The sequence below is a fragment of the Heptranchias perlo genome, chromosome 10 (assembly GCF_035084215.1).
Source record: "Heptranchias perlo isolate sHepPer1 chromosome 10, sHepPer1.hap1, whole genome shotgun sequence".
In the NCBI taxonomy this organism is placed as follows: Eukaryota; Metazoa; Chordata; class Chondrichthyes; order Hexanchiformes; family Hexanchidae; genus Heptranchias; species Heptranchias perlo.
In genome coordinates, this window is record NC_090334.1 from 42586888 (window position 1) to 42613371 (window position 26484).

The window sequence follows — 26484 nt, forward strand, 5'->3', positions numbered from 1 at the left end:
CATTTGGCTAACTCTTGTTCATCTGGCTTGCTCAACTTTGTCACAGTTTACCACTGTTCCCTTTTAATAGCAAAAAAACAACTTGTAGCTAATGAAGCCTTAACTATGTTGTGGGGGAGGAGATATTGATAGGATGGTACAAAAGTCAAAAAAGTGGGAGATGGAATTCAATGTCAGTAAATGAGGTTTAAAAAATAATTAGACAGTGAATGGGGATAAGTAGGCATTTGAGGTTTTAGGTCCACAAGACATTTAAAAGCAGCTCATCCAGCATATAGGCCATAAAAGCATTAATGGAATACTGGGTTTTATGGCAAGAGGTAGAGAATATAAAAGTCTGTTATAGTGAATCTATATAAAACTTTAGTAAAACTACAGTTGGAGTACTGTGTACAGTTTTGGGTTCCACTCTATAAGAAGGATGTTACGCAAAAGTGAGGGTCAATCTGTGCTATACCAAGATTCTGCTTGGTATGAATAAATACAAATATACAAAACATTTGAAAAGAGATGGTTCAAAGTAGAATTTTTCCACTTTTTGTGGGGTCAATGACTAAGAGACCTAGGTATAAGATTAAATGTAAGACATTTAGGACAGAGCAGGATTTGTTTTTACACAAAGGGTTGTGGAATTCACAACTGGAGTTAATGATTGAAGCAAAAACCATATAAACACTTACCAGGTTAGATAGATGGTTGAAGGAAGCAACAACTTGCATTTATATAGTGCCTTTAACATAGAAAAACATCCCAAGGTGTTTGTGACAGAAAACTTAGTCAAACAGATGGTTTTGAGGAGGGTCTTAAATCGAGAGAGGTGGAAAGCCATAGAGGTTTAAGGAGGGAATTCCAAAGCACGGAGCCCAAGCAACTGAAGGCACGACCACCAATGTTGGGGTGAAGGGAAAAGGGGATGCAAATGAGGTCAGAGTAGTAGTAACGGAGAGTTCTCTTGGAGGGTGGGGTAAGGAAAGGAGTTGTCGACCTGGAGGAGGGTAGAGTTGGGAGGGGCAAGTCTGTGAAAAGATTTAAATACAAGGACGAGAATTTAAAATGGGAGACTTTAGACTGGCAGCCAATGTAGGTCAGCAAGGACAGGATTGGTGGGTGAGCAGGACAGTGCAAGATGGCATACAGGTAGAGTTTTGGATGAGCTGACTTTTACAGACCATGAAAGACTTCATCAGCTACAAGTTGTATGGAGTGTGTTGGAATAGTTGAGTCTGGAGATGACAAAGGCATAGGGTGAAAGCAGGCACTCTGTGATATGGAGTCAGAAGCTCAGCTCAGGGTCAAATAGGATGCCAAGATTGTTAACAGTCTGGTTCAACCAGGAACAGTGGCAGGTTATGGAGTTTGTGGTTTAGGCTGAAGACTATTGTTTTTAGTCCGTTTGCATTTATATAGCACCTTTAACGTAGTAAAACCTCCCAATGCACTTCACAGGAGTGTAATCAGAAATTGACAAAGCTTGGTCAGAGGTAGGATTTAAGGAGCGTCTTAGAGGAGAAGCAGAGAGGTTTATGGAGGGAATTGCAGAGTTTAGGCCTAGACAGCTGAAGGCATGGCCGCCAATGGTGACTCGAGGTATTGGGGGGTGGGAAGAGAAGCCATTGCTGGAGTTGCTCTGGCTACGATTGGATAGGTAAGAATGGAAAGTCAATAAATGGATAATGTTCCTGTGAATGATCAATTGGTTTGGCTGAACAGCCTGTTTCTGGGTTGTAATTTCTGTGTAATTCTATGAAACTAGTGAGTATGTACATCATGGCTCTACAGCATCAGCCCCTAATTTTAATTTTGACTCTAACTTACACTTTTTCTGAATCTATGTAGTCAGTGGTGCCACTTATTAACTTTGGCAGATAAAACTGAGAAATTCTAACTTGAGCACTATTACCTATTATTTGGTGTCTCCTCCTTTTGTTCGTCCTCACATTAGCAACCTTTGCTACAAAAAGCATATAAAAATGTTTTCCACCTGTTTCCTTCCCCATCCCCCCCCAAAAAATCCTATTCCAAGATCCTATTTTATAAACCCATCAGCTTTAGTAAAAAAAAAGTGACCAAGCTCTAGTTGAGCTGCAGCTCCAGACCACATTAAACTTGGCTACAAATTGAATGTAGATATAGTAACAAGAGCCATAACTCCAAACAAACCATACTGCTTCTCTGCAATAAAGTCCTATTAAGCAAAATAAACTAAGTCAGTAGACAAGATTTTTATTTTGGTCACTATCTGACATAGCATTACATCTTTTAACCATGGGAAGTTGTCTCCAGATCCATTTCTACAAGTATTTTGTAACATTCAAATTTACAGACATTAGAAAACAAACTGTGATTTCAATTTTAAAAATACAAAGAAAAAAGGCAGGAGTTCAGTTTTAAACAGTATATATTTCAAAGAAACTAATTACATGTTGTCTTCATCAGATTCGTCATCTTCCTCAAGAGATTCCTATGGAAGAAAATAAGTCCAGTGAGGATGCATTAAGCAAAGCTAGTGAAAAGCTACATTATGAAATTTGTAAGATTGCTATAATTGTATTTACTTTGGCATATTTTTCTGCTTCCTCTTTGATATCTTTAGGTACAAGCTCATGTCTGCCTTTTGTAACTGCAAAGAAAGACATATTGAAATATGAATTATCAAGAAGTAAAAATCTTTCAATCCTCTACTCCCAAATCAGCTGAATGTCTAACACTCTAAATGTGCATAGGTGTACTGCTAAGAGTTTATCAAGCTTGAACGGTCCTTGGACCACCCTATCTATTAAGGCACTGGCTTGTAAGGTTATCTACAGTTGAGTTTGAAGAATCACAGACCCAAATAACAGGTCTCCCCTTCAATCTTGTACCAATGACCCAGTTGTCTGATGAATTATTAACAGCAGTTTGGAGTACTGCAGACTTGTCTAGCTCATACCAGATTACAGTCTGCCACAGAAGATCAACTCAAGTGTGCCATCAATTTGAACTGAAACCCCCTTGCTTGCAGTCTCATTGAGTACAAGTTTGGTTTGATAACAAAAGTTGCTCCAATCACTGATTCAAAAAGCAAATTTGAGATTGTAACAAAGCCTTTGTTTCCTGAGCAGAAATGTTTGATCAACATGCAAAGGTGACTTGGAACAAAATTATCAGAAGAAATGTTAACTATTAAAATATTCCCCCCAATGTGGATATTTTTAAACTGTGGAGCATTCAAAATTGCTACTGTTTTTAAAAGGATGACACACCAAGTTGTTTGTTAAAAGATAAAGAAAATATCACTGTACACAGAATTTAAAAAGACATTACTTTCTCCAACCCAGCTTAGCTCCAGCTCGAAGGATTTATCCTTTACTTCATCATGGACTATGTAGATTCTAAAGATGAAAATGGTAGATAGTTAAAAATTATTGCATTTGTACAAAAGTTTCAACAAGTGTCTATATTGTCAGAGGGGGAAGGCACACAAGTGTACATTTACCAAAATGAACTTTGAAAAATTAAAATAATTAAGAACTAACTTTTTTTAAATGAACCACATTGGTTTATCAGTCACTAATTCTTCTTAGGCTTCAATTTTAAAAAAATCTTTCAACTGTCTTCACCACATCTAAATGTAGAACTAATATTACATTTGTCGGGACATACTATTGGCACACTACATCTAGAAGTCTCCTATTTCTTTCCTAGAGGGTGCACATTCCAGGCCACACCACTAATTGACAGACATTTCTGAACAGATTAGTGGTGCTCCATCTGGTGGTCTAGCTGAGAAACAAAACAATGATTACAAACAAGATCAAATATATCTTGATTTAATTTGAACTGATAAGTCTTGGTCTAGAGGCCAATATTCTAAAATGTTGTTAAAAGTAACACATGTTCCACCTACCTTTACTTTGCAATCAATTGCTACTAGCCTGTGTGTATATTAGGCTAACAGCCCTGTTTTTAAGATTGAGTTTTTAAATTTTGCTTTTGCAAAAAATCAACATTAATATTCTAAATCAATTGGGTTACATCACTGCACATTCATCAGCCTTCCAACTTGTGCTTAGGAGTACATGGAAACAGGCCCATGGTATTTTTGTTTCCTTCTATTGGGCAATTTTAGCCTCAACCTCTGCAGTTAGGCACATCTAACCCACTGTCGAGTAATTCCACAATTTAGCCCTCATGCTGGATACTGGAGTGCTAACATATGCAGCTGTCTTAATCATATTTCACACTTAACTATCTCTACCTGTACAGTACAGATTACTGTTTCCCTCAATTTGTTTCATAACCATATCAGCCTGTTTTTTAAAAATTATATAGCATCAGTGAGGCAAAATGAAACACTCTGTTTCTGGCACTGGATGACAAGAGGTGAGCAAACACTCCTGGATGTGAAGAAAATACATATTCTGGCATAATAGTGTACCAAGACCCCAAACTTAGAAAATTCACACTGGTGTAGCAGTGGGTGCTCTTCTATTTCCCACATACTCACCCCTGAACAGTTTTCTGCTGTAAGCCCAGTGAAATTAGTTTAGGTGTTTTGAATTTGCCTAAACTCACTTCACAAGGGATCCTTGCATCCTGCAGAGACAGCACACTTTTCTTCCTTCAGCCTGGGTGGGATTGAAACCTAGGTTCCGTAGGTGAAAGTTAACTCGTTATACAGTCCTTCCTCAATTACAGCCTAATTAATATTTTGACTATCGAATTGGGTTATTCCACTTCAAACCAGTCAAGTCTTGACTTGCATACAACAAAACAGTAAAGATTAAATTATGTAAACTTCCAAGAGTTTATCCAGTGATTAGCTAAGCCATACAGATCAGGAAAGTCCTGTTTGACCACCAGACTCTGCAGTGGGAGCACTACAATTGGCCAACACTCCTGAGTTCGGGAAGCCAAAAATCAGCCAGGTTTCCCACTCCTAATTATCATCAAATAACCCCTACTTAAAGTACTTTTGAGGGCAGGATATGGCAGATGTGATGCTGTGCTTGTCAAATATCTGCTAAAACTTGGACAGAAATAATGGCCACTTGGGGGAGGTACCAGAAGGTAGTTAGCACTTCGAGAGAAGGTGGTGAATAGAAAAAAGGAAGAGTTATTTTTGAGGTATTATCAGGACCAGTAATCAAAGTTTAGAATATCAAAAGAAAATAAATCTTTTTCATGTTGGTGCCTGCATTCTAGTTTCTTTCCCTTTTCCTTGAGATTGCAACTGTCAAGCTAGGTCAAAAGGAAAAGTATTCACTCATAAATCTACAACTGAGAATAGATATAATACATCCTGATGTCAAAAGGAGAACTGCATCATTATCACAAGTTCTGGTCTTTAAAAGGAACGTTGCCTGCTAGTCTGGACAAATAAATTGTAGGTTCCAGCCCCTTAGTTATTGTTGTTTTGATCCCTAAACAAAAAAGATCAGGTACACTAAGATTTGTTCACAATTTGCTTGCAACTTCCAGAAAAGTCATTAAATCTCAATAGAATATATTGTATGTGGCAAACACATAATAGTAGCTTCTCACTGCAAAGTGACAAGTGTCACTAAAATATCTGCTATAACATTCAAGAGCAGCTTGTATGCAATACTTCAGGATTAGGATTCTATGAAACTTTTTCAGTAGTGAATGTTTAAGTAATCTCATCAAAAGATAGTTAATTTTCAGTAAGCTACTGCTCACAATGGTTATTCTATACACAGCAATGTCAATAGTAACTTACATATTAAATTAAAAATTGGGTTAAAAGATTACATTTAAGCATTTAAAATTAAGAGTTAAGTTTTCATATACATTTGTCATGGGTGCACCCCTCATGTCATAGTGAGGATATATTCTGCTGAAATACATCAGCAAGGTTTCGGTCCAATACCTAATTTTTGCCAAGTCTGCTGGTCTCAGCCAGGGCAGTCCCTGGGCTAGGGAGAAAGACAACATCAAGGTCCCCACTTCACATTCCTGAACAGAGACCACTGGTGCAAAATGCATGTAGAGACACGGTGAGGATGAGTGGGCCACCTGTGATGTACGTACTCCTCGAAACAACTTGACACTAATAGTGTATGCTCACAAACAAAGACTGCAGAGGGCTGCTGGGATCTATGGGCCGTACCTAAGTACGGGTCACACCTTCAGGAGAGGTGGGGAGCAAACTGAAAAATTGCTACTGCAGTAGCTGTTAAAGTAAATCTATCACTTAATTGGTATTACGACAGCAAGACTGGTAAGCCATAGAAAATCTAAATAGATCTCAAAATGCATTCTAGCCAATCTTGAGAAATTATAAACTTACATTTTTGCAACTTCTTTAACCACTTCTCTGCAAGTCATGTCTTTCATCTGTAAAGCAGAATGGGGGGTAAAGAAAGTGAATATCTTGTGTATATACACTAGTCGATTCATCACCTGCATATATTCCCTACAAATAATCTCTAGTACACTGCAAGTCAAGACTAAGTGGAGTTAAGGGATAATTGGACCAGGGCACAATGTCACAATTCAGCCTCCATTTTAAAGTCGAACAGTATGTCCTTATTAAGTATTTCTATTATAAATTCCTGTCTACATTTAAATGTCACACTGAAGTACCTCCACTGGCAGAGGTGTGTAATTACATTGTGACAAGTTTACATAGGCAGTTGTAAATTTTGATATAGGAATTTCACAGAAAAAGTTGACAGGAAATACAGATTTTTATTCTATAGATTTATCTATATAAAGGTTTTGAGAGCATCTGCTCTAGATGCCACTCTACAGTCTTTTTAAAAAAAAAATACTTTGAATGAATGGCAGTCATTTAATTTTTCATTGACCAAGAGCAAGAAATTTACCAGCAGTTTCCAATTAAACTTGGGCCATTTATCTACTGCAACGATACTTTGTGGCCTCAAAGGGACAGACCACTTAAATACAGCTCCACCTCAACAGGAAAACATTTGTTACATGGTATAACTCATGATGATCAATATCATGGGAGGGTTGCTAGTATTTTCTAACCGATCTTGGAAACTCAACCCTTGAAAAGCATATCAAGGAAACTGTCTTAAATTACTGACCAATTTAAGATTGTGCTGCCTGCTATGATGTTCCTACTACTACATTAAGGATGCTTGAGACTTTCTTCTGCTATTTAACCTTTTAACAACTATATGCAGGAGGTGAACTGTAAAGCACCGTTTCACATTTCCTGCAACAGGGCTCCAGCCATTTATTCCTATTAAATACCTTGTTTTAGCAGATTTATTATGCAGTGTGTCTCCCAATAATGTACCATATACTTGTACTACTGCAATAGGGTAAATTCTGGCAGACACATTGCAATGCCCAAGACTGTGTCAAGACCATATATAAAAGGGCCTATCAGAATGCTGAATAACACTAACTCACAGCAAAAAACTTTCATTAGGCTGACAGTTAAGTAGTGAATCTATTGCACAAGTTCTTGCTTTATCTGTTAATCCACACCAGTCTCTTTCCAACCTATGTCCCTAAAACCTCACTTCATTACCTAATTTGTTCTCGTACCCCTTAGTTACATTCCCTCATTATATCCATTTCAATTTTTCTGGCTTACCTGCAGCTTCTCAATCTCTGTTTTTGCTGCTTCTTTAGCTTTTCCAATTGCACATCCCCAGTAACCCTACAGAAATATAAATTAAATCAGAATTTTAACCACAAAATATTCCAGTATTCATGCAGGAAATAAATGCCAGTCATTAAAAAGGAAATCACATGTAGCACACATTCATCCTATGATCTGAGAAGTGTGTACATTTTCTCACAGCAGCTTATCACAAAGCGGTTCATCCGGATAATAAACTGCCACTGCTCTTACAAACCTAGCAGCTGGCTCCACAATTGAACTGGGAGAGGTCTGCCTGGCCCCTTTGGGCACATAATAGTTTGTGATGAGGTGAGCTCAGAGGACATGACATAAAATGCTAATAGTATGTAGGCTAAGTGCAGCTATTATAGTATTTGACGTCATTGTGAGATATTATACATTTACCTCTCTTTAAAAGGCTTCCAAAGCCAACATCACACCATAAATGTAAGGTTATACAATATTCTGCAGTTTAATCTCCTCTACAATATAACAGGAAGCATTTCTGGTTGTTGAAAAAATCTCATTTCTAATCAGACTGTAGTACATATAGTTCAATAGAATATGCCATACTTAAGTGAGGACAACAAAATTTTGGAGCTTTGGGGCTTGTAAGAAATTCTGAAACACTTCGCTGCCCTAATATCCACAATTAAGTCACCTATTTTCCCCTTCAGCCAAGAATAATCCAAAAAGCAAAGGGAGGACGAGGAAGAAAAAAAATAGGAAAACAAGCAGGAAAATTCTAGGTTTTTTGTTAGAGACTGCAATTGAAAACACAAAATATTTGACACTGTAATCTGTACACAGGACATCCCAGAAGAAGACACTTTTGCCAATTTTAAGTTTCCATTTATTTCAAAAATCATATACTACAGCCAATTTGACAACTGAAAATACAGAACTGAACAAAAAGATTAAAAAGCAATTTATTAAATGACATCCAAATATTAGGATGCATTTACATTGCATACTTGGCACCAGTGCAATTTCTGCCACACCAGTATTAAACTTGCAATGCAAATCTGGAGTTAGGATCTAAAGAGACTTGAGTAAAGTGGCGTGGAGAAGGAAGTCTAATTCCACCTAAGTTTGACACTGCACAGAGTGTAATTCCTGTGCAGCATCAAACTTGGTTTACAAAGTGCTCACAGGGTCCGTTCGCTTTTAGGCACTTTTTAAATCCGGAAGTACAATTATGCAGATTTAGATTTATAGCAATGTCTCTTCATTCTTCCCATCAATATTAAAAATTAACATCTTTCTGCTAATGGAAGTTTAGTCAGTATCTGGTAACTTTCTTTAACACCACTGCTACATATCAATTTTCCAAAGGGTGAATTGGAAAAAAGGACTAGGAACATATTATTGGAGACACACTTACATGGGACACTCCTGAAGGATCAATCATATACATCTGAGCTCCATCATCCTTGTCATAAGACCCCATAATAAAGCTATAAAGAAACAAAATTTTGGAATAAATGCATCATTAAGATTTTCAACTTGAATAAATGTATCTAAAAATTCTATTATTATAATGCAAAATATTTTGTATAGTTAAGTGATTTGCAAATTTCCTCATTTATCAAACATCATACACCAAAGTTCCACACAATCTTTTAGCTGTTTATTCACATTTCCCCACCCCCCCCAAATACAGCTGAGATCAAGTGTATACACATAATACTTTTCAAATCACTGTATGGTAGTAATTGTACAATAAAATTACCTGCTTCCAAATGGTCTCACAGCACTGTATAATGTGTATGCATGGACATACATTGCTACTCTGTCTGCCAGATGCTTAAAAAAAGAAATTTTTAGTAAGACTAGAGTATCAACTTTAGTATCATGCTCACAAAGCAGAACGATCTGCAGTTTAAACAAGTAAAATTCAAAATAGACACAGGGGATTTGTGATAACTTTGAAATATATCAGCATTCTATATTAGCCCAAATAACTATGTTTCTAAGTACAATAAATTCTAGTAATGGATGAACCTCTGAAATTATTGGCAAATTTTGGTGAAGGTACCAAGTAGCTTTAAATTACAGGGACAAACTTCAGGCATACAAAACAGATTGGTGCTTCAGATTTTTAAATACAATCTTCATTCCTTAAGCATTAGACTTCACTTTTTTTTCCCATTTTCAAAAACTATTGCATGGGAAAAAAAGGTAATGAGAGAGTCAAAACTTCCAACAGTGTCCAATCTATTTATTTCACAAGTGAGAAAAATGTCATAATCCCTGTAAGGTTTTTTTTAAAAAATATTTAAAAAAACTACTCATTCCACAAGGAGATAATTAAGTATTTTTATAGGTAATTAGATTTCAAAATTGGAAAATGTAAGCAAGGGCAATCACCTAGTGCAGTGTTGTCCAATACGTCATCCTCATATGGCTAATTGGGAATCCAGATGTGACTAATTGCATTTCTGTTTTGTAAATTAAAGATAAGCAATAGATACACTCGTTGATCAGGTGATCTCAATACTCATTTACACGGCTTATGCACGTGTATTTTCACCTTTTTGTGCATTTGTTGGTATAACGGTGAGACGAAAAGCAGAGTGTACGGGTGTTTTTTGATTGCCGTGAATGCTTTATTTCCTTGGTAGTGGCAGTAGATGTCTGTTCGGTAAATAAACACGTGATATACATCTACCTGGATTGAGAGTGTATGTATGGCGTTTTCTACTAAAATTAGCGCACGTGGCTAAAATGGTATCGCTGTAGCCACACCTGTGCCTAATCAGCAATTTCTATTGGACAACACTGACCTAGAATATAAATAGCAAGACACTTTGTAGTACACTTAATGGGTTGGGTCTGCTTGGGTTTTAACTTTATAGTCAAGGTAGTTGCAGAAAGGAACTGGACAAGAATGGCCAAGTTGGGAGAGCTGCAAAGTGTTAGTTCCAATATTAATGCAGACGTTTGCTCGATTGTTGATGTATGCATTTTCAAGAGAAACATTGCAATTCACTCTTCTGTTAGCTCAACAACTTTTATCTAGTAAGTAGCTAAACCACACAGACCAGAAAGTCTCCAGGTTCAATCCCCAGTTTTTGCTGAGTTTCTTGATCTCAGAATGCAGCAGTAGGTATATTGCAATTAGCCTCAGCATTTCAGTATTAGAGAAAGGGGGGTTAAAAAATGTCACGGTTCACCACTCCTCATTGCTATCCAGGAACCTCTGTTGGAAATGCATGTGTGGGGGCATATGGCAATGCCCTTGTGGTTAAATAGCCTGCTGACTTTGCCCAGACTCATATTTTAAAAATGGCAATTTGGCTGAGGAACAGTGCCCGACAGCCATGGGATCATACCGCTGGAGGGAGTCAATACCTCCAGGAGAGTTGGGGGGGGGTGGGGAAAAGAGGAGATTTAGCAGAAAAAAATGCACTTGGGGCAGTTTAAGATGCATTTGTGGATAATACATTGTTCCATGGTTAGTCACCAGATTAAGTTTTAGATGTTATGTTGTGCAATTTACCCATTAGAAATTCAAAGCTGTACTAAAATAACATTGTGCTAAATAAATCTCATACCCTCAGTGGAATATCATATCCATAGTTGGATCTAAAGTTAGAAGCTTCTTCCCTTGCAATATCAGTAAGAGACCGTGCATCTGCCAAAAGACCAGCTACTGCCTGTGGGATGAAAAAGTTGCTTATTGTAATGTCAGTTTTGAAAACGTTAGACCTATACTCAATTCAAAGTTTGGTACACTATTGTAATAACACTGCAAATTTTAACAACAGTGTTCTATTCAATACTGATTCTTTACACACCTAATACATTTTTGTACACTGGGCTCATAGCTTTACTGATCTGCAACAACCCTCTTGTGCTACAAGAATGTGAGGTGAAAGTAAAACAAACTGACATGGCTTTTTTGGGGAAGGCTACATATAAAATTCTTACCATTCCTACATGACGATCGATGTTAAATATGCGTTTGTTGGAGCCCTCTTCATACAGTTTAGAAAGGACCAATTTTTCTACTCCAAACACTACTCCATCTTTACACCTAATCCCAATGGCTGTGCTGTGAAATTAAATCAAAAGAAAACACATTAAGTGCTGAGTTGGATAGGAAAAAGGTTAAGGTTCAGGTTTTGAATCACAAACATTTGTATGTTTTTTTTATTTTAAACGAGGGCTGAATTCTCAGTTATGTGGTAAATACTTAATCTTACATAGGGAAGTTTAATTGTGTTCAAATGTTCCTAGTCACAGGATTCTCCCTGTGATAACAGTGTGATCAGTCTATTTTCATACTGGTCCCTGTTTTAGCTAAGTTTCCTAAAAAGACAGATTGAAAACAGGTCCCATGGACACAATTGTTAAGCATGCACGCTCCCAGAAAATTTCCTTAATTAACATCAGTATCATTTAAATAGGGGATATAAATATGAGAAAGGGAATTCAATGACATACTTTTTTTTAAAAAAAAGTATACTTAGAATACTTCCATGGATCAGTGCCTACCATTCATAATACTGAGATCCTAGTTAAAATACCTTCCTCTTTCAAAAAGGGGAAAGAATATTCAAATTCCTCAGAGGCTGGGGATATAATTCATTTTGTCCACTACATCAAGATGATCATTTTTTTTCTTGTTTCAATAAAAAAAAGGTGCAAGAATTGTTGAAATGAGAACTATGTATTGTAACGTTCAGTGGCAAAATTAATTGGTCTTGTATGTAGCTTGCACTTCCTGTATGGGTCACAATTACTTCCGATCACACTTCAGCCATCACAAATTAACACAATAAGCAATGCCATGGAAATCGATTAGAAATTACAAAGCTACTTAGTCATCTCAGTTTTTTATGTAATATTTAGCAGTAACCATAGTAATTCACAGCATAACTTTTGTTAACATGTATCACTAGCAGGCTGGGATCATTTTTCATAGAATTTTACAGCACAGAAGGAAGCCATTAAGCCCACTGCATCTGTATCTGCTTTAAAAGAGTTATCCACCAGTTCCATTACTTTGCCCGTACCCCCATACCATTTATTTTTTTTCCTTTTCAAGTAATTTAGCCACCTCCTTCTTAAAAGCTATTATGGATTATATTTCTGGTAAAGTGTTTAAAAAAGTTCCCCTCCCCTTGTTCTTTTGGTGATGATCTTAAACTTACGCTCTCTGGTCATTGACTAGTGGAAACAGCTTTTTCCTAATTTACCTTATCGAAACCTCTCCTAATTTTAAATATCTTTATCAGATCTCCTCTTAATCTTCTTGTTCTAGTGAAAAGAGCTCCAGTTTCTCCAGTCCCTCTTCACAACCAAAGCCTCTAATTCCTTGTATTATCTTCACGAATCTCTTCTCTCTGGCCTTAACAGCCTTCCTAAAGTAAGGCGCCCAAAACTAGAGAAAATATTCTAAATGCAGCTTTTAACTCTGCTTTTAAAAAAAAACGCTTGCATGTATTCAACTGTGAAAATCTAGATTTTGGCAACCTTCACCAAATGGAATGAACATAAGTCTTGAATCATAAATTTAAAAATGAATTGGCCTCAGGGTCCTGGTTTGAAGGGGGGGTGTGGGAGGGTGCTCATCCAAGATTCCTGCTCCTGGTCACTATTCAGCAACATCTTCTGGAAGCAATTGAATGGACATCGAACAATGACAGGGTTGGTTTGGTTATGATACCCCACAATTGAACAACACATTGATCCTCGCATGTGAATAATGGCCACATGGCCAACCGATGCCTGTGGAACCGTTCCTCAGCAAGGAGCACTTAGCATGAGACTAGCTAAACCTCACAAACTTCTGAAAATTAAATATGCCCCAACGAAACACATTACTGTAATGATTACAGGTTCCTTACCTACTGTTCTCTACAGCTTTCATGGCATATTCAACCTGGAATACTCGTCCATCAGGAGAGAAGGTGGATGCTGACAAATCATACTGGAAAACAAAAAATGTTCTTATACAGCCATAAACAATTTATCAAAATTATAAATTCTCTTCAAATATAAATCAACTGGCACCTCTTCAGTGCAACAAAATAAAATGAAGTTTGTATTGTAGAATTAAAAATCACAGAAGAAATAGGTAGACTTTGATGGTGGTTGAGGAAATCAAAATACCACACTAAATGCACACTGTATCACAGATGGGCAGGATACAAAGTATTGCCAGCATCTCTGGGTCAGGGGTTTTGAAAGAGAAAGTAATAGCTAGGGTTCCAGCAAATGGTCACTATACAGCAGGGTTGTCCAAGCTTTTTAATCTGTGTGGGTGACACAGGTACAGCCTCTATGTTCCCAATAATTTGAATATATCTCAAGCTGATATGAACAGATCATGGTTTTCTGATTTAGAATTTAACCACCAGTGAAGCAACAGCATTAATCACAGCCCTTTGCAACGCTACTAAATTCAAATATGAAAAACCAGCTAGTAAGAAAGAACCGTCTGGACATGGGGCCCTCATGTGGCCCATGGGCAAAAGTATTGACATTCCTACTATACAGTATTATTCAGAACTGTGCACATGTGGATGTCAGGTGAAGACAAGCTTAGATTTTTCTTTGATGACCCCTCCCCCAATAACAATCAATTCGATTAGGCACTTACAACCTTCCGATCTGAAGATTGAGTTCCACAACTTTAGATCATAATCACCACTCCCATTTTCTCAGACAGCAGGTGCTGATATTGGTTCTGCTGTTGCCATTTACATCTCCTCTGGATTCATCTTTTCTTTCTTTATTTGTTCCATTACCATCCCCTTTCGCTTTCCATCGTCACCTCCTTTGTTATTTAATCACTCCTGCCCTCCACCCTATCACAGACCTTCCCTTTTGTTCTTTCCTCTCCTCCCCCCTTTCCCAACCGCGGCACTGTATATACTTATAAACTGTAAAATCTCAAACATAAGAAATAGGAGGAGTAGGCCATATGGCCCTTCGAGCCTACTCCACCATTTAATAAGATCATGGCTGATCTTCGACCTCAACTCCACTTTCCCACCCTATCCCCACAATCCCTTGATTCCCTTCGAGTCTAACTATCCAGTGATCTCTATCTTGAGTATACTCAACAACGGAGCACGCACAGCCCTCTGGGGTAGAGAATTCCAAAGATTCACAACCCTCTGAATGAAAATTTTTTTCCCCATCTCAGTCTTAAATGGCCGACCCCTTATCTTGAGACTATGACCACTAGTTTTGGACACCAGCCAGGGGAAACAGCCCTCAGCATCTACCCTATCTAAGCTTTTTATACATTTCAATGAGATCACCTCTCAATCTTCTAAACTCCAAAGAATATAGGCCCCTCTACTCAATCTCTCCTTATAAGACAACCCACTCATCCCAGGAATCAATCTAGTGAACTTTTGTTGTACCCCCTCTAAGGCAAGTATATCCTTCTTTCGGTAAGGAGACCAGAACTGTACACACTGCTCCAAGTGTGGTCTCACCAAAGCTCTGTACAATTGCAGCAAGACCTTTTTACTCGTATAATCCAACCTCCTTGCAATAAAGGCTAACATACCAGTTGGCTTCATCACTGCTTGCTGTAGCTGCATGTTAACTTTCTGTGATTCATGTACAAGGACACCCATATCCCTCTGACCACCAGCATTTCTTAGTCTCTTTCTCAACTTTTAAAAAAAAAATTCTGATTTTCTATTCTTCCTACCGAAGTGGATAATTTCACATTTCCCCACATTATACCCCATCTGCCACCTTCTAGCCCACTCACTTAACCTGTCTGTATCCATTTGCAGCTTCTTTGGGTCCTCCTCACAGCTTACTTTCCCACCTAGCTTTATATTGTCAGCAAACTTGGATACATTACACTCGGTCCCCTCATCTAAGTCATTAATATATAGACTGTGAACAGCTGAGGCCCAAGCACTGATCTTTGCGGCACCTAAGTGGTTACAACCTGCCAACCCAAAATTGACCAGTTTATTCCTACTCTCTGTTTGCTGTCCATTAACCAATCCTTAATCCACGCTAATATATTACCCCCAATCCCATGAGCACTAATCTTTTGTAACAACCTCATGTGGCACCTTATCGAATGCCTTTTGAAAATCCAAATATACTACACCCATTGGTTCCCCCTTATCTACCCTGCTAGTTACACCCTCAAAAAACTAATAGATTTGTCAAACACAATTTCCCTTTCATAAAACCATGTTGATTTTGCCTAATCATATGATTTTCTAAGTGCCCTGTTACTACATCTTTAATAATAGATTCTAGCATTTCCCCTACTACTGATGTCAGGCTAACTGGTCTACAGTTCCCCGTTTTCTCTCTCCCTCCTTGAATAGCTGGCTTACATTTGCTACTTTCCAATCCACAGGCACCGTTCTAGAATCTAGGGAATTCTGAAAGATCAAAACCAATGCATCCACTATCTCTGCAGCCACCTCTTTTAAAACCCTAGAATGTAGGCCATCAGGCCCAGGGGATTTGTCGGCTTTTAGTCCTGTTAATTTCTCCAGTACTTTTACTTTACTAATCTTAATTACTTTAAGTTCCTCACTCTCATTAGACCCTTAGTTCCCCACTTTTTCCAGTATGTTTTTGTGTCTTCTACTGTGAAGACAGATACAAAATATTTGTTTAACACCTCTACCATTTCCTTATTCCCTATTATAATTTCTCCTGTCTCTGCCTCTAGGGACCCATGTTTACTTGCGCTAATCTCTTCCTTTTTACATACTCTTGTAGAAGCTCTTACAATCTGTTTTAATATTTCTTGCTAGTTAACTCTCATTCAATTGTCCCCCTCTTTATCAATTTCTTGGTCAACCTTTGCTGACTTCTAAAACCCTCCCAATCTTCCAGTTTACTATTCTTTTGGCAGCATTGTAAACCTCTTCTTTTAATCTAATGCTATGCTTAACTTCTAGTTAGCCACGGTTGGATCATTTTACCCGTGGAGTTTTTATTCCTCAAGGAATGTATATTCGTTGAGAATTATGAATTATTTCTTTAAATGTTCACCATTGCTTATCTACCGTCATACCTTTTAATCTAATTTTCCAATCTACCATAGCCAACTCGCCCCTCGTACCTACGTAATTGGCTTTGTTTAAATTTAAGACCCTAGTTTTGGACTTAACTACATCACTCTCAAACTCAATATGAAATTCTATCATATTATTATCACTCTACCCCCAAGGATCCTTTATTATAAGATTACTAATTAACCCTGTCTCATTACACAATACTAGATCTAAAATAGACTGTTCCCTAGTTGGTTCCTCAACATACTGTTCCAGAAAACTGTCTCGAATGTATTCCATGAACTCGTCCTCCAATCTAATTTTGCCAATTTGGTTTGCCCACTCTATATGAAGATTAAAGTCCCCCATGATTATTGCATTACCTTTGTTACATGCTCCTCTAATTTGCTGATTTATACTCTGTCCAACACTATAACTACTATTCGGGGGCCTGTAAACTACTCCCACCAGTGTTTTCTGCCCCTTGTTATTTCTTAGCTCCACCCATACTGATTCTACATCCTGATTTTTTGAGCGAAGATCCTTTCTCACTACTGCCTTTATCTCATCCTTTACTATCAGGGCTTACCCCCCGGCAACTTTTCCATCTTGCCTATCTTTTTAAAAAGTCAAGTACCCTGGAATATTTAGTTCCCAACCTGGGTCACCTGTAACCACGTCTCAGTAATGGCTACAAGATCAAACCCATTTATCTCAGTGCCATTAATTCATCTATCTTGTTCCGAATGCTTTGTGCATTCAGATATAGCACCTTTAATTTTAACTTTTTACTATTTTTCCCTGATGCGACCTTAGTCACTTATACCCTATTACCTTTGCTAAACTCTCTGTCCCTTCCTGACACACACTGCTTGTTTTTACCCAAATCGTTGCTCTTCTCTACAGGCTTGACTTTTCTCTTTAGACTTACAAATTTACCCTTACCTGAACCCTACCCCCCCCCACCCCCCCTTATTAGTTTAATGCCCTATCCACCACTCTAGAAATGAAGTCTCATATTACTCCTTATTTTAATTGTTTTTGGTCATTAAAAAAAAATTTTAATGATTTTTTAAATTATTTTTCCCTTGTCTCTAATTCAATTATTTATTTGGCTTTTTATTTTTTTTATTTTTTTTTATTAACAATGACATTCAGATTAATAACTTTAAATGAATGAAGTCTGCTTGCATGCTTGAGCAACGCAGCCTGAATCTGAGCGTGACTTCTTTTCCTGACAGATTTTGTGGGCGTGTCTTCTATTCTCAGAGACTGTTCCATGCGGATCAACTCACGCTGCTCAGAGGCTGGGTTGATAGCGCATAATTTTTTTAAAGCTCAAAATCAAGCAATTCGACGCCACAGGGCCCGCAGTAAGTATTTTCGTTAATTCGATTTGCAGGAGCTGCAGTGAGAGTTGCCACGCTGCTCTGCGTGATTTCTGGCCCATTAACTCTGTTTCTCTCTCCACAGAAGTAATCGGAGAAACCTGCAAGAGGATAAACTCCCTAATGAAATTTACACTGGTAGTACACAGCAAAAAACGCTTTCCAAAAATGTGACTTTTACAGTGACTGTACTATAACCCTTGGGGTTTTAACATAATTCTTATATTTGTGCACAAAGTATTTTTCTACAAAAAGCATTCATTACAACACCAACAAATCATTCCTGTTCATAAGCAATCAAAGCACCCTCACTGGGCGTGGTTCCATGGACGCCAATCACCCAACTATATACATACAGTAGTTACCAGATGGCATTCAGTAGGACAGACTCTGACCAATTCTCCCCTCCCTAAACAGGGGTACTGCAACCCGACTCCCACCCTGCCCGAAATCAGCTAACTCAGCACAGATCACCGATAAGAGTCTAGTATAGAGCCCGGCTACTCACTAGATAAACTCTCAGCTATCAGTGGAGCACAGTAAAGCTATCAATTCCATACGTAATGATTTTCACTCTATACACAATGCTAGCATTCAGAACCAATTGTGTATAAATTAAGAATCTGGCTTCGACAACACAATATGGCTATAATATTACAGCATTACTGGTCTATACCCATTGGGAGAAAGCTTCCCCTCTGCTCTCCAGCAACTTTTTTTTTTAATGTTAATGTCAGCATAGGTGGGACCATCTGCTTTGAGACTTGAAACCCTCGTGTGGGTATAAAAGATCCCACAGCACTATTCAAAGAGCAAGGGAGCTCATCAAGTGTCCTGTCTTAATTGTATGATTTATACGTGGCTACAAGAGCAGGTCAGAGGCTTGCTATTCTGCGGCGAGTGATTCACCACCATCTACAAGGCACAAGTCAGGAGTGTGATGGAATACTCTTGCTTGGATGAGTGCAGCTCCAACAACACTCAAGAAGCTCGACACCATCCAGGACAAAGCAGCCCGCTTGATTGGCACCCCATCCACCACCCTAAACATTCACTCCCTTCACCACCGGCGTACAGTGGCTGCAGTGTGTACCATCCACAGGATGCACTGCAGCAACTCGCCAAGGCTTCTTCGACAGCACCTCCACCACCTAGAAGGACAAGAGCAGCAGGCACGTGGGAACAACACCACCTGCACGTTCCCCTCCAAGTCACACACCATCCCGACTTGGAATTATATTGCCGTTCCTTCATCGTCGCTGGGTCAAAATCCTGGAACTCCCTTCCTAACAGCACTGTGGGAGAACTGTCACCACATGGACTGCAGCGGCTCAAGAAGGCGGCTCACCACCACCTTCTCAAGGACAATTAGGGATGGCCAATAAATGCCGGCCTCGCCAGCGATGCCCACATCCCATGAACGAATTTTTAAAAAATCAATGAGTGTTAATTGTATTCAGATGGTGGGTATCAATTGGGGACTCTCTGGTATCCTTTTTATAGGAGAGCTTATCTAGGGTGTGGGGTGTGTGTAAGGGAAATCTGTGAATAAAGGCTTGGAAACAACTAAAGACCAGGCTCTAGTATTCTATCGTTCACCACATAGCTATCCATTTATAACATCCTGGCCAACATTTATCCTTCAACCAACATCACTAAAACAGATTATCTGGTCTTTTATTCTCATTGCCATTTGTGGAACCTTGTTGTGTGTAAACTGGCTGACACGTTCCCTACATTACAACAGTAACTGCACGTCAAAAAGAAGTTCATTGGCTGTGAAGTGTTCACAGTGTTCAATATTAAAAATTATGAGACCTCAAACTAACTAAACCACTTAGCTGGCTCTTTCTTTTTGCAAAATAAAATGCTAAAACCTATGAAAATAGATATACCGTCCTCAGCTTATATAATAGTACATTTCACGTTTCCAAATTTCACCAAAAGCATAATTCAATACTGAAACTTGGATATATGTCCCACACTAACACACAATGTACAAAATAACAAATCATCTAATGAGATTAGGTCTAGTGGACATAGAAACATAATTACTTGTGTTTTGAAACTTAGGTGTTAGCCATGGCTCAGTGATAGCACTCTCACCTCTAAGTCAGAAGGCTGAGAGTTCAAATCCCACACCAAAGATTTGAGCATATAATCTAGGATGACATTTGAGTGCAGTGCTGAGGACGTGCTGCAATGTCGGAGGTGCCTTCTTTTGGACAAGACGTTAAATCAGATCTCTCAGTTGGATGTAAAAGATCTCATGACACTATTCAAAGTAGAGCAGGGGAGTTCTCTCCGGTGTCCTGGTCAATGTTTATCCTTCAACCAACATCACTAAAATGAGTATCTTGCCATTATAACATTGCTGTTTGTGGGATCTTGCTGTGCGCAAATTGGGTGCCACGTTTCCTACATTACAATAGTGACTACACTTCAAAAGTACTTCATTGGCTGTAAAGCACTTTGGTACCTCCTAAGGTTATGAAAGGTGCTATATAAATGCAAGTTCTTTCTTTACAAGGTACAATTCTTGGAAAGTAAAGTAAAATATATACTATATATTCAATGTTAAAAATGCTTTCCAAGAATTGTAACTTGTAAGTTTCATAACAAATGGAATTATGTTTGTGTCTACCAGTCCTAAGAGTTAGGCTTTTTATTTTATAAAATAGAATTATAAAGGAGAGCTCTCCAAGTCATGAATTCAATACGGAATAATAGTCTTGATTCAGGAATTGTCCCCTTGGATTGGAAAACTGCCAATGTCACTCCATTATTTAAGAAGGGGAGGAGCGATAAACTAGGAAATTACAGGCCTATTAGTCTGACATCAGTTGTGGGGAAGTTACTAGAATCTATTATTAGGGACAGAGTGACTGAGCATTTGGACAAACATGAGCTGATCAGAGAACGCTAGGATGGATTTGTAAAGAGTAAGTCATGTCTAACAAACCTAATTTGATTTGTTGACGAGGTAACAAATGTGGTAGTAAGGGAGTGTCTATGGATGTCATTTATATGGACTCCCAAAAGGCATTTGACAAGGTTCCACATAAGAGACTTAACAAAAATGAGTGTGCATGGAATTGGAGGCAACCTACTGACTTGGATAGGGAATTGGTTAGGAGATAGAGTAGAGATAATGGGTATGTATTCAAATTGGCATGATGTGACTAGTGGTGTCCCCTGGGCCTCAGCTTTTCACTATATTTACAAAATGACTTGGATGAAGGAATAGAGAGCCATATATTTAATTTTTCTGATGACACTGTTAAGTAGTATAAATAGTGTAGATGGGAGCACAATGTTGCAATGGGACATTGATAGATTAAGTGAGTGGGCAAAACTGTGGCAAATGGAGTTCAATGTGGGCAAGTGTGAAGTCATCAACTTTGGTCCTAAGAAAGAACAATCAGAGTATTTTCTAAATGGCGAGAGGCTCAGAACTGTGGACTAGCAGAAAGATTTAGGGGTCCAAGTACAGAAATCACTAAAAGCTAGTGGACAATACAAAAAATAATTTAAAAGGCTAATGGAATGTTGGCCTTTATCTCAAGAGGACTGGAATACAAAGGGGTGGAAGTTATTTTGCAGCTGTACAGAGCTCTGGTTAGACCCCATCTGGAGTACTGCACTCAGTTCTGGGCACCAGGAAAAAGATATTAACTTTGGAGGAGGTGCAGCTCAGATTCTCCAGAATGATACCTGGGCTAAAAGGGTTAAATTATGAGAACAGATTGCATGGACTAGGCTTGTATTCCCTTGAATACTGAAGATTACAGGTGATGTAATTGAAGTGTTTAAGATGATCAAAGGAATAGATAGAGAAAAACTATTTCCTCAGGTGGGGGAGTCCAGAATAAGGGGGCATAACCTTAAACTATTCGAGGTGATGCCAGAAAGCACTTTTTTGCACAAAGAGTTGTGGAAATCTGGAAAACTCCCCCCCCCCCCACCCCCCAAAAAAAGTTGTTGAGGCTAGGTCAATTGAAAATCTAGAATGTCAGTGTTGAGATTTTCATTAGGCAAGGATATTAAGAGTTACAGAACCACGGCAGGTAGATGGAGTTAAGATACAGATCAGTCACGATCTAATTGAATGGTGCAACAGGCTCCAGGGGCTGAATGGCCTACTCCTGTTCCTAAAGTAAATCCGAACCCAACCACTTGTAGTCTTTGAGCTAATGAATCATTAAAATCCTAAATTTACGTTATAATTTCATCCCAACATTATTTTGTTTCTTTTTTGTTGGTTTCTATTGGATGATGGCCAAGATTCAACCCATGACATCAGTGGAACAATCCATTAAGAGGAGGAAGAGAAAGGCTGGTTGGACATAAACTCAGGAACCCCCTATTTATACATTTATTTTAAGATACGAATCAGTAAGATCTGTAAAAAAAAGGCTATTAAATGTGAATCAGTGTATGTGGAATTTACAAGTAGTTCGTCGAATCCGTTCACATTTCGAACTGAAAACTGATACGAATTTTAAGATCAGGTTGTCTTCCCCTAACACGCAGCAGACGTTTTCAACCCGAAATTCACATCTGACGACCAGAAAGCCCATCTCCGCCGTGCTCCAGTTTTAAGAATGAATCGCGATCTCACGGCCGTCACCGAATCCGCCCCCACGCCGTTACTTTCGCTTTAAGTGCGGCGGCTCCCGGTGACTCAGCAGCTTCACTCGCAGAGATGCGACGAGGGTGTCCTGGCCCGTGTTATAAGCTGCTGAGAGATCCTCCGAGCCGCCCGTTAGCCGGTGCCTGTTGCGCTGCTTCGAGTGAAATTGCAGACCCGGCTGAGCAGAGACCGGCTGCCCGCGGCCTAGCGCCGTGTACCCAGGCCCGTGACAGGCCTGAGCCCCGGAAAACAACCCTCTCAAACTGTAAACCTCCGACATTTTCCCATCAGATCGCTCGGCCACATCAAAAAAAACAGTCCCGCCGTCCTCGAGTACTCACCCCGGTACCGATGGAGCTCATTCCGGACCAAGCAATATAACGAGAGGCTCTCACTCCGCTTACTCTTCCCTTCTACCGGCCCGGCCACTCCGCCAACAACACGCTTTCTGATTGGTGCAACTGGAGCACGGCTCCTGTCCAATCAAGAATGTTCTTTTCTGCTCGACACCGCGCTCCAGGCGGGCGCGCTCCCCCGATGGGAGAGTCCCAGGGCTCTGACAGAGACCAAGATCAATGTCATCGTGTATCAAGCAAAGTAACGTTCCAGTAATTAAATGGTTTATGCACAGATATCAGTTTATAAAAATATACAAAATAAAAATGTATTATATATTTTTTTTCCAATTTATAGCCATCACAGTCTTTTTTATACGTATATTTATTTCTAGAAAGGGAAACAAAGCATTTTTAGCAATAAAACTGACTTTAGCTGATTCACATGACAGTATTCACATCAACCGCGTTTATTGGTTTATATTAACAGCCAGTGGTTCAATCTTCCAATGCTAGTGCGCCTGTAGGAGGGGTGGTGAGGCTAAAGTTAGGTTACAACATTACTGTGGCAGGCGAACTCCAATCAACAACAACAACTTGCATTTATATAGCGCCTTTAACGTAGTAAAACTCCCACAGCGCTTCACAGGAGTGTTATCAAACAAAATTTGACACCCTGTCATATAAGGCGATATTAGGACAGATGACCAAAAGCTTGGTCAAAGAGGTAGGTTTTAAGGAGCGTCTTAAAGGTGGAGAGAGAGGTAGAGAGGTTTAGGGAGTGAATTCCAGAGCTTAGGGCCAAGGCAGCTGAAGGCACATCGGCCAAAGGTGGAGCGATGGAAATGGGGGATGCGCAAGAGGCCAGAATTAGAGGTGTGCAGAGATCTCTGAGGGTTGTAGGGCTGGAGAAGGTTACAGAGCTAGGAAGCGGCATGGCCATGGAGGGATTTGAAAATAAGGATGAGAATTTTAAAATCACCCTGAACTCGCCAACTCACTCAATTTAGAAGCAATTGTTCGTCCTACCTGATAACATTCTCTCCATAGGGATGTTTCCGAATTAAAGACTTTACTGCCAGTTCCCATGAAGAAACTTCTTTTCCTGATACTGAAACACGGAATTCCCGAGCGCTACAGCACACCGTCGCAAACTGCCCGAGTTACACCAAAAGCTGGCTGTGCTGCTCATTAACTTCCAGTCAGAAAGTGTTTCTATTTTGTACATAAAAAACCTATGATGCAGAGGCTCCAGAAGCGACACAGACAAATGCTCCAGTGGAAAATGCTTGAGCTGAGTACCCGGGCTTTGACCGGCTAGATTTGCCTCCACAATCAACCACCACAAGACCTGCTGCTCCAATATTCTTGGCTGCAGCCCGTCAGCTTCTAATCTTTTCGTGATGTGTGTGTGGGGGGGGGCCTTAGACCTGTTTGTGGGGCATTACTCCTTACCTTCTTCCCCCGAGGTGAGTAGAGTCCGTTTCACTCTGCCACCCAAAGCCCGACCTGGTCGTATTTTCTTTTCTTTGATACGTCCGTGCTCCACTGCTGTCTGGCTTTCGCATCCCTCAATCCCCTTTCCCTACTGGCCTTGACATCCCTTCCCACATTGGCTGGTCTTCCTTTGCCCTGAATTCCCCTCCTCATGCACTGCCCCTTGTCCCACCCCACATATTGGCAGGCTTCCTGTGCGTCGACACCCCTCCCCTGCTGGCTAAGATAATTTCCCAGCCAGACACAGTTCACTAAACAGCAGCTCCTCCTCTGACCCATTCCTCCCTCATCTGAAATCCTTTATAATCTTTAAATATGTTAGTAAAATTCAATAAAACATGTTGTAAATTATTCTTTTTCAAAAATGAATCGCCCAACGTGGGGCTCGAACCCACGACCCTGGGATTAAGAGTCCCATGCTCTACCGACTGAGCTAGCCGGGCTGTGTGTGCTGCTTCGTGCACATCAGCCTTTGTGTTTCATCATCCATGAGATCATCAGTTGCGACGGTTTTAGTGTTGGGTGCGGATCGGCGGCCCGGTGTTGGGTTGGAGGAGTGCGGGTCGGCGGCCCGGTGGCCCGGTGGCCCGGTGTTGGGTTGGAGGGGTGCGGGTCGGTGGCCCGGTGTTGGGCTGAACTCTGCGGCTCAAACGGCACTTGTGCGCCAGGCATTCCGGCAGTTCATGAACGGCACCCAGCTGGTGGAGTGTTCAGTTTTGAGGCCTACATGTTGAATCCCGCCTGGGACTTGAATCTGTGTGAGTGACGGGAGGTGAAATATAAATCGAAAGGCGGAAACAAACAGAGCAGAAAAAACACACAGGCTCCGGTGCTAAAAACAGAAGAAAATCCAAGCTATGCGCTGAATTCTTTAAAAGTTACGTCCTTCGAGCCGGAATCGAACCAGCGACCTAAGGATGGCTCTAGTGAGTCCTACAGTCCTCCGCTCTACCAGCTGAGCTATCGAAGGGCGGTTGAAAAAGATTTGCTCAAAACTGTCCAAGGCGATTAAGGACCCGGACACCACAGGCTCTGTTAATGTAAACTTCGGCACCCCCAAAAAAGGAGCAGGGTCCAGACAGCTACTTTATGCCCAGTGCTGCCCCAACCCACTAATCGTGCATTTATAAAGGGGGGCTTTATAAAATTTAGGATCTGTACATTTAATGGTTAATTGTGGTTAAATTCTAACATTTTTATTACACAACTAATGGATTTTTTGATGTAAAAGAAATTGGGAAAATAAATTAAGTAGAGTTTATCTTTGCAGTAGAGACAGCAGAAATTATAGTGGCGAATAAGGAAATGGCATAGACGTCAAACAAATATTTTGTATCTGTCACCACAGTAGAAAACACAAAAAACCCACCGGAAATAGTGGTGAACCAAGGGTCTAATGAGAGTGAGGAACATAAAGTAATTAAGATTAGTAAAGAAAAAGTACTGGAGAAATTAGTGGGACTAAAAGCCAACAAATCCCCTGGACCTGATGGCCTACATGCTAGGGTTCTAAAAAAGCTGGCTGCAGAGATAGTGGATGCATTGGTTTTGATCTTCCAGAATCCCCTAGATTCCATGGATTGGAAGGTAGCAATTGCAACCCCGCTATTCAAGAAAGGAGGGAGAGAGAAAACGGGGAACTGTGGGCCAGTTAGCCTGACATCAGTCGTCGGAAAATTCTAGAATCTATTATTAAGGATGTAGTAACAGCGCACTTAGAAAATCATAATATGATTACACAGAGTCAACATGGTTTTATGAAAGGGAAATTGTGTTTGACAAATCTATTAGAATTTTTTGAGGATGTAACTCACAGGGTAAATAAGGGGAAACGAGTAGATGTAGTATATTTGGATTTTCAAAAGGCATTCAATAAGGTGCCACAAGAAGTTGTTACACAAGATTAGGGCTCATGGGATTGGGGTAATATATTAGCATGGATTGAGAATTGGTTAACAGACAGAAAACAGACAGTAGGAATAAACAGATCATTTTCAGATTGGCAGGTTGTAACTAGTGGGGTGCCGCA

General features: G+C 39.7%; 1 protein-coding gene and 2 non-coding genes across 3 annotated transcripts; all 3 read right to left on the reverse strand.

Annotated features, from left to right (window-relative positions):
* Positions 1 to 2207: 2207 nt before the first annotated feature.
* Positions 2208 to 23152, reverse strand: psma3 (proteasome 20S subunit alpha 3). Its single transcript, XM_067991548.1, has 11 exons — positions 22965 to 23152; positions 13456 to 13538; positions 11534 to 11657; positions 11158 to 11259; positions 9333 to 9406; positions 8985 to 9057; positions 7571 to 7636; positions 6290 to 6336; positions 3304 to 3371; positions 2556 to 2620; positions 2208 to 2461 (listed from the first exon to the last, which is right to left on the reverse strand). Exons 1-11 carry the CDS (start codon positions 22983 to 22985, stop codon positions 2417 to 2419), a joined length of 768 nt encoding a protein of 255 aa, XP_067847649.1. The 5' UTR covers positions 22986 to 23152; the 3' UTR covers positions 2208 to 2416.
* A 1673-nt stretch (positions 23153 to 24825) lies between these two features.
* Positions 24826 to 24898, reverse strand: trnak-cuu (transfer RNA lysine (anticodon CUU)). The gene has a single exon. It is a non-coding gene; the product is annotated as a tRNA-Lys (tRNA).
* Positions 24899 to 25338: 440 nt separating this feature from the next.
* On the reverse strand, positions 25339 to 25425 carry trnay-gua (transfer RNA tyrosine (anticodon GUA)). The gene is given in 2 exon segments: positions 25339 to 25374; positions 25389 to 25425. It is a non-coding gene; the product is annotated as a tRNA-Tyr (tRNA).
* Positions 25426 to 26484: the final 1059 nt, after the last annotated feature.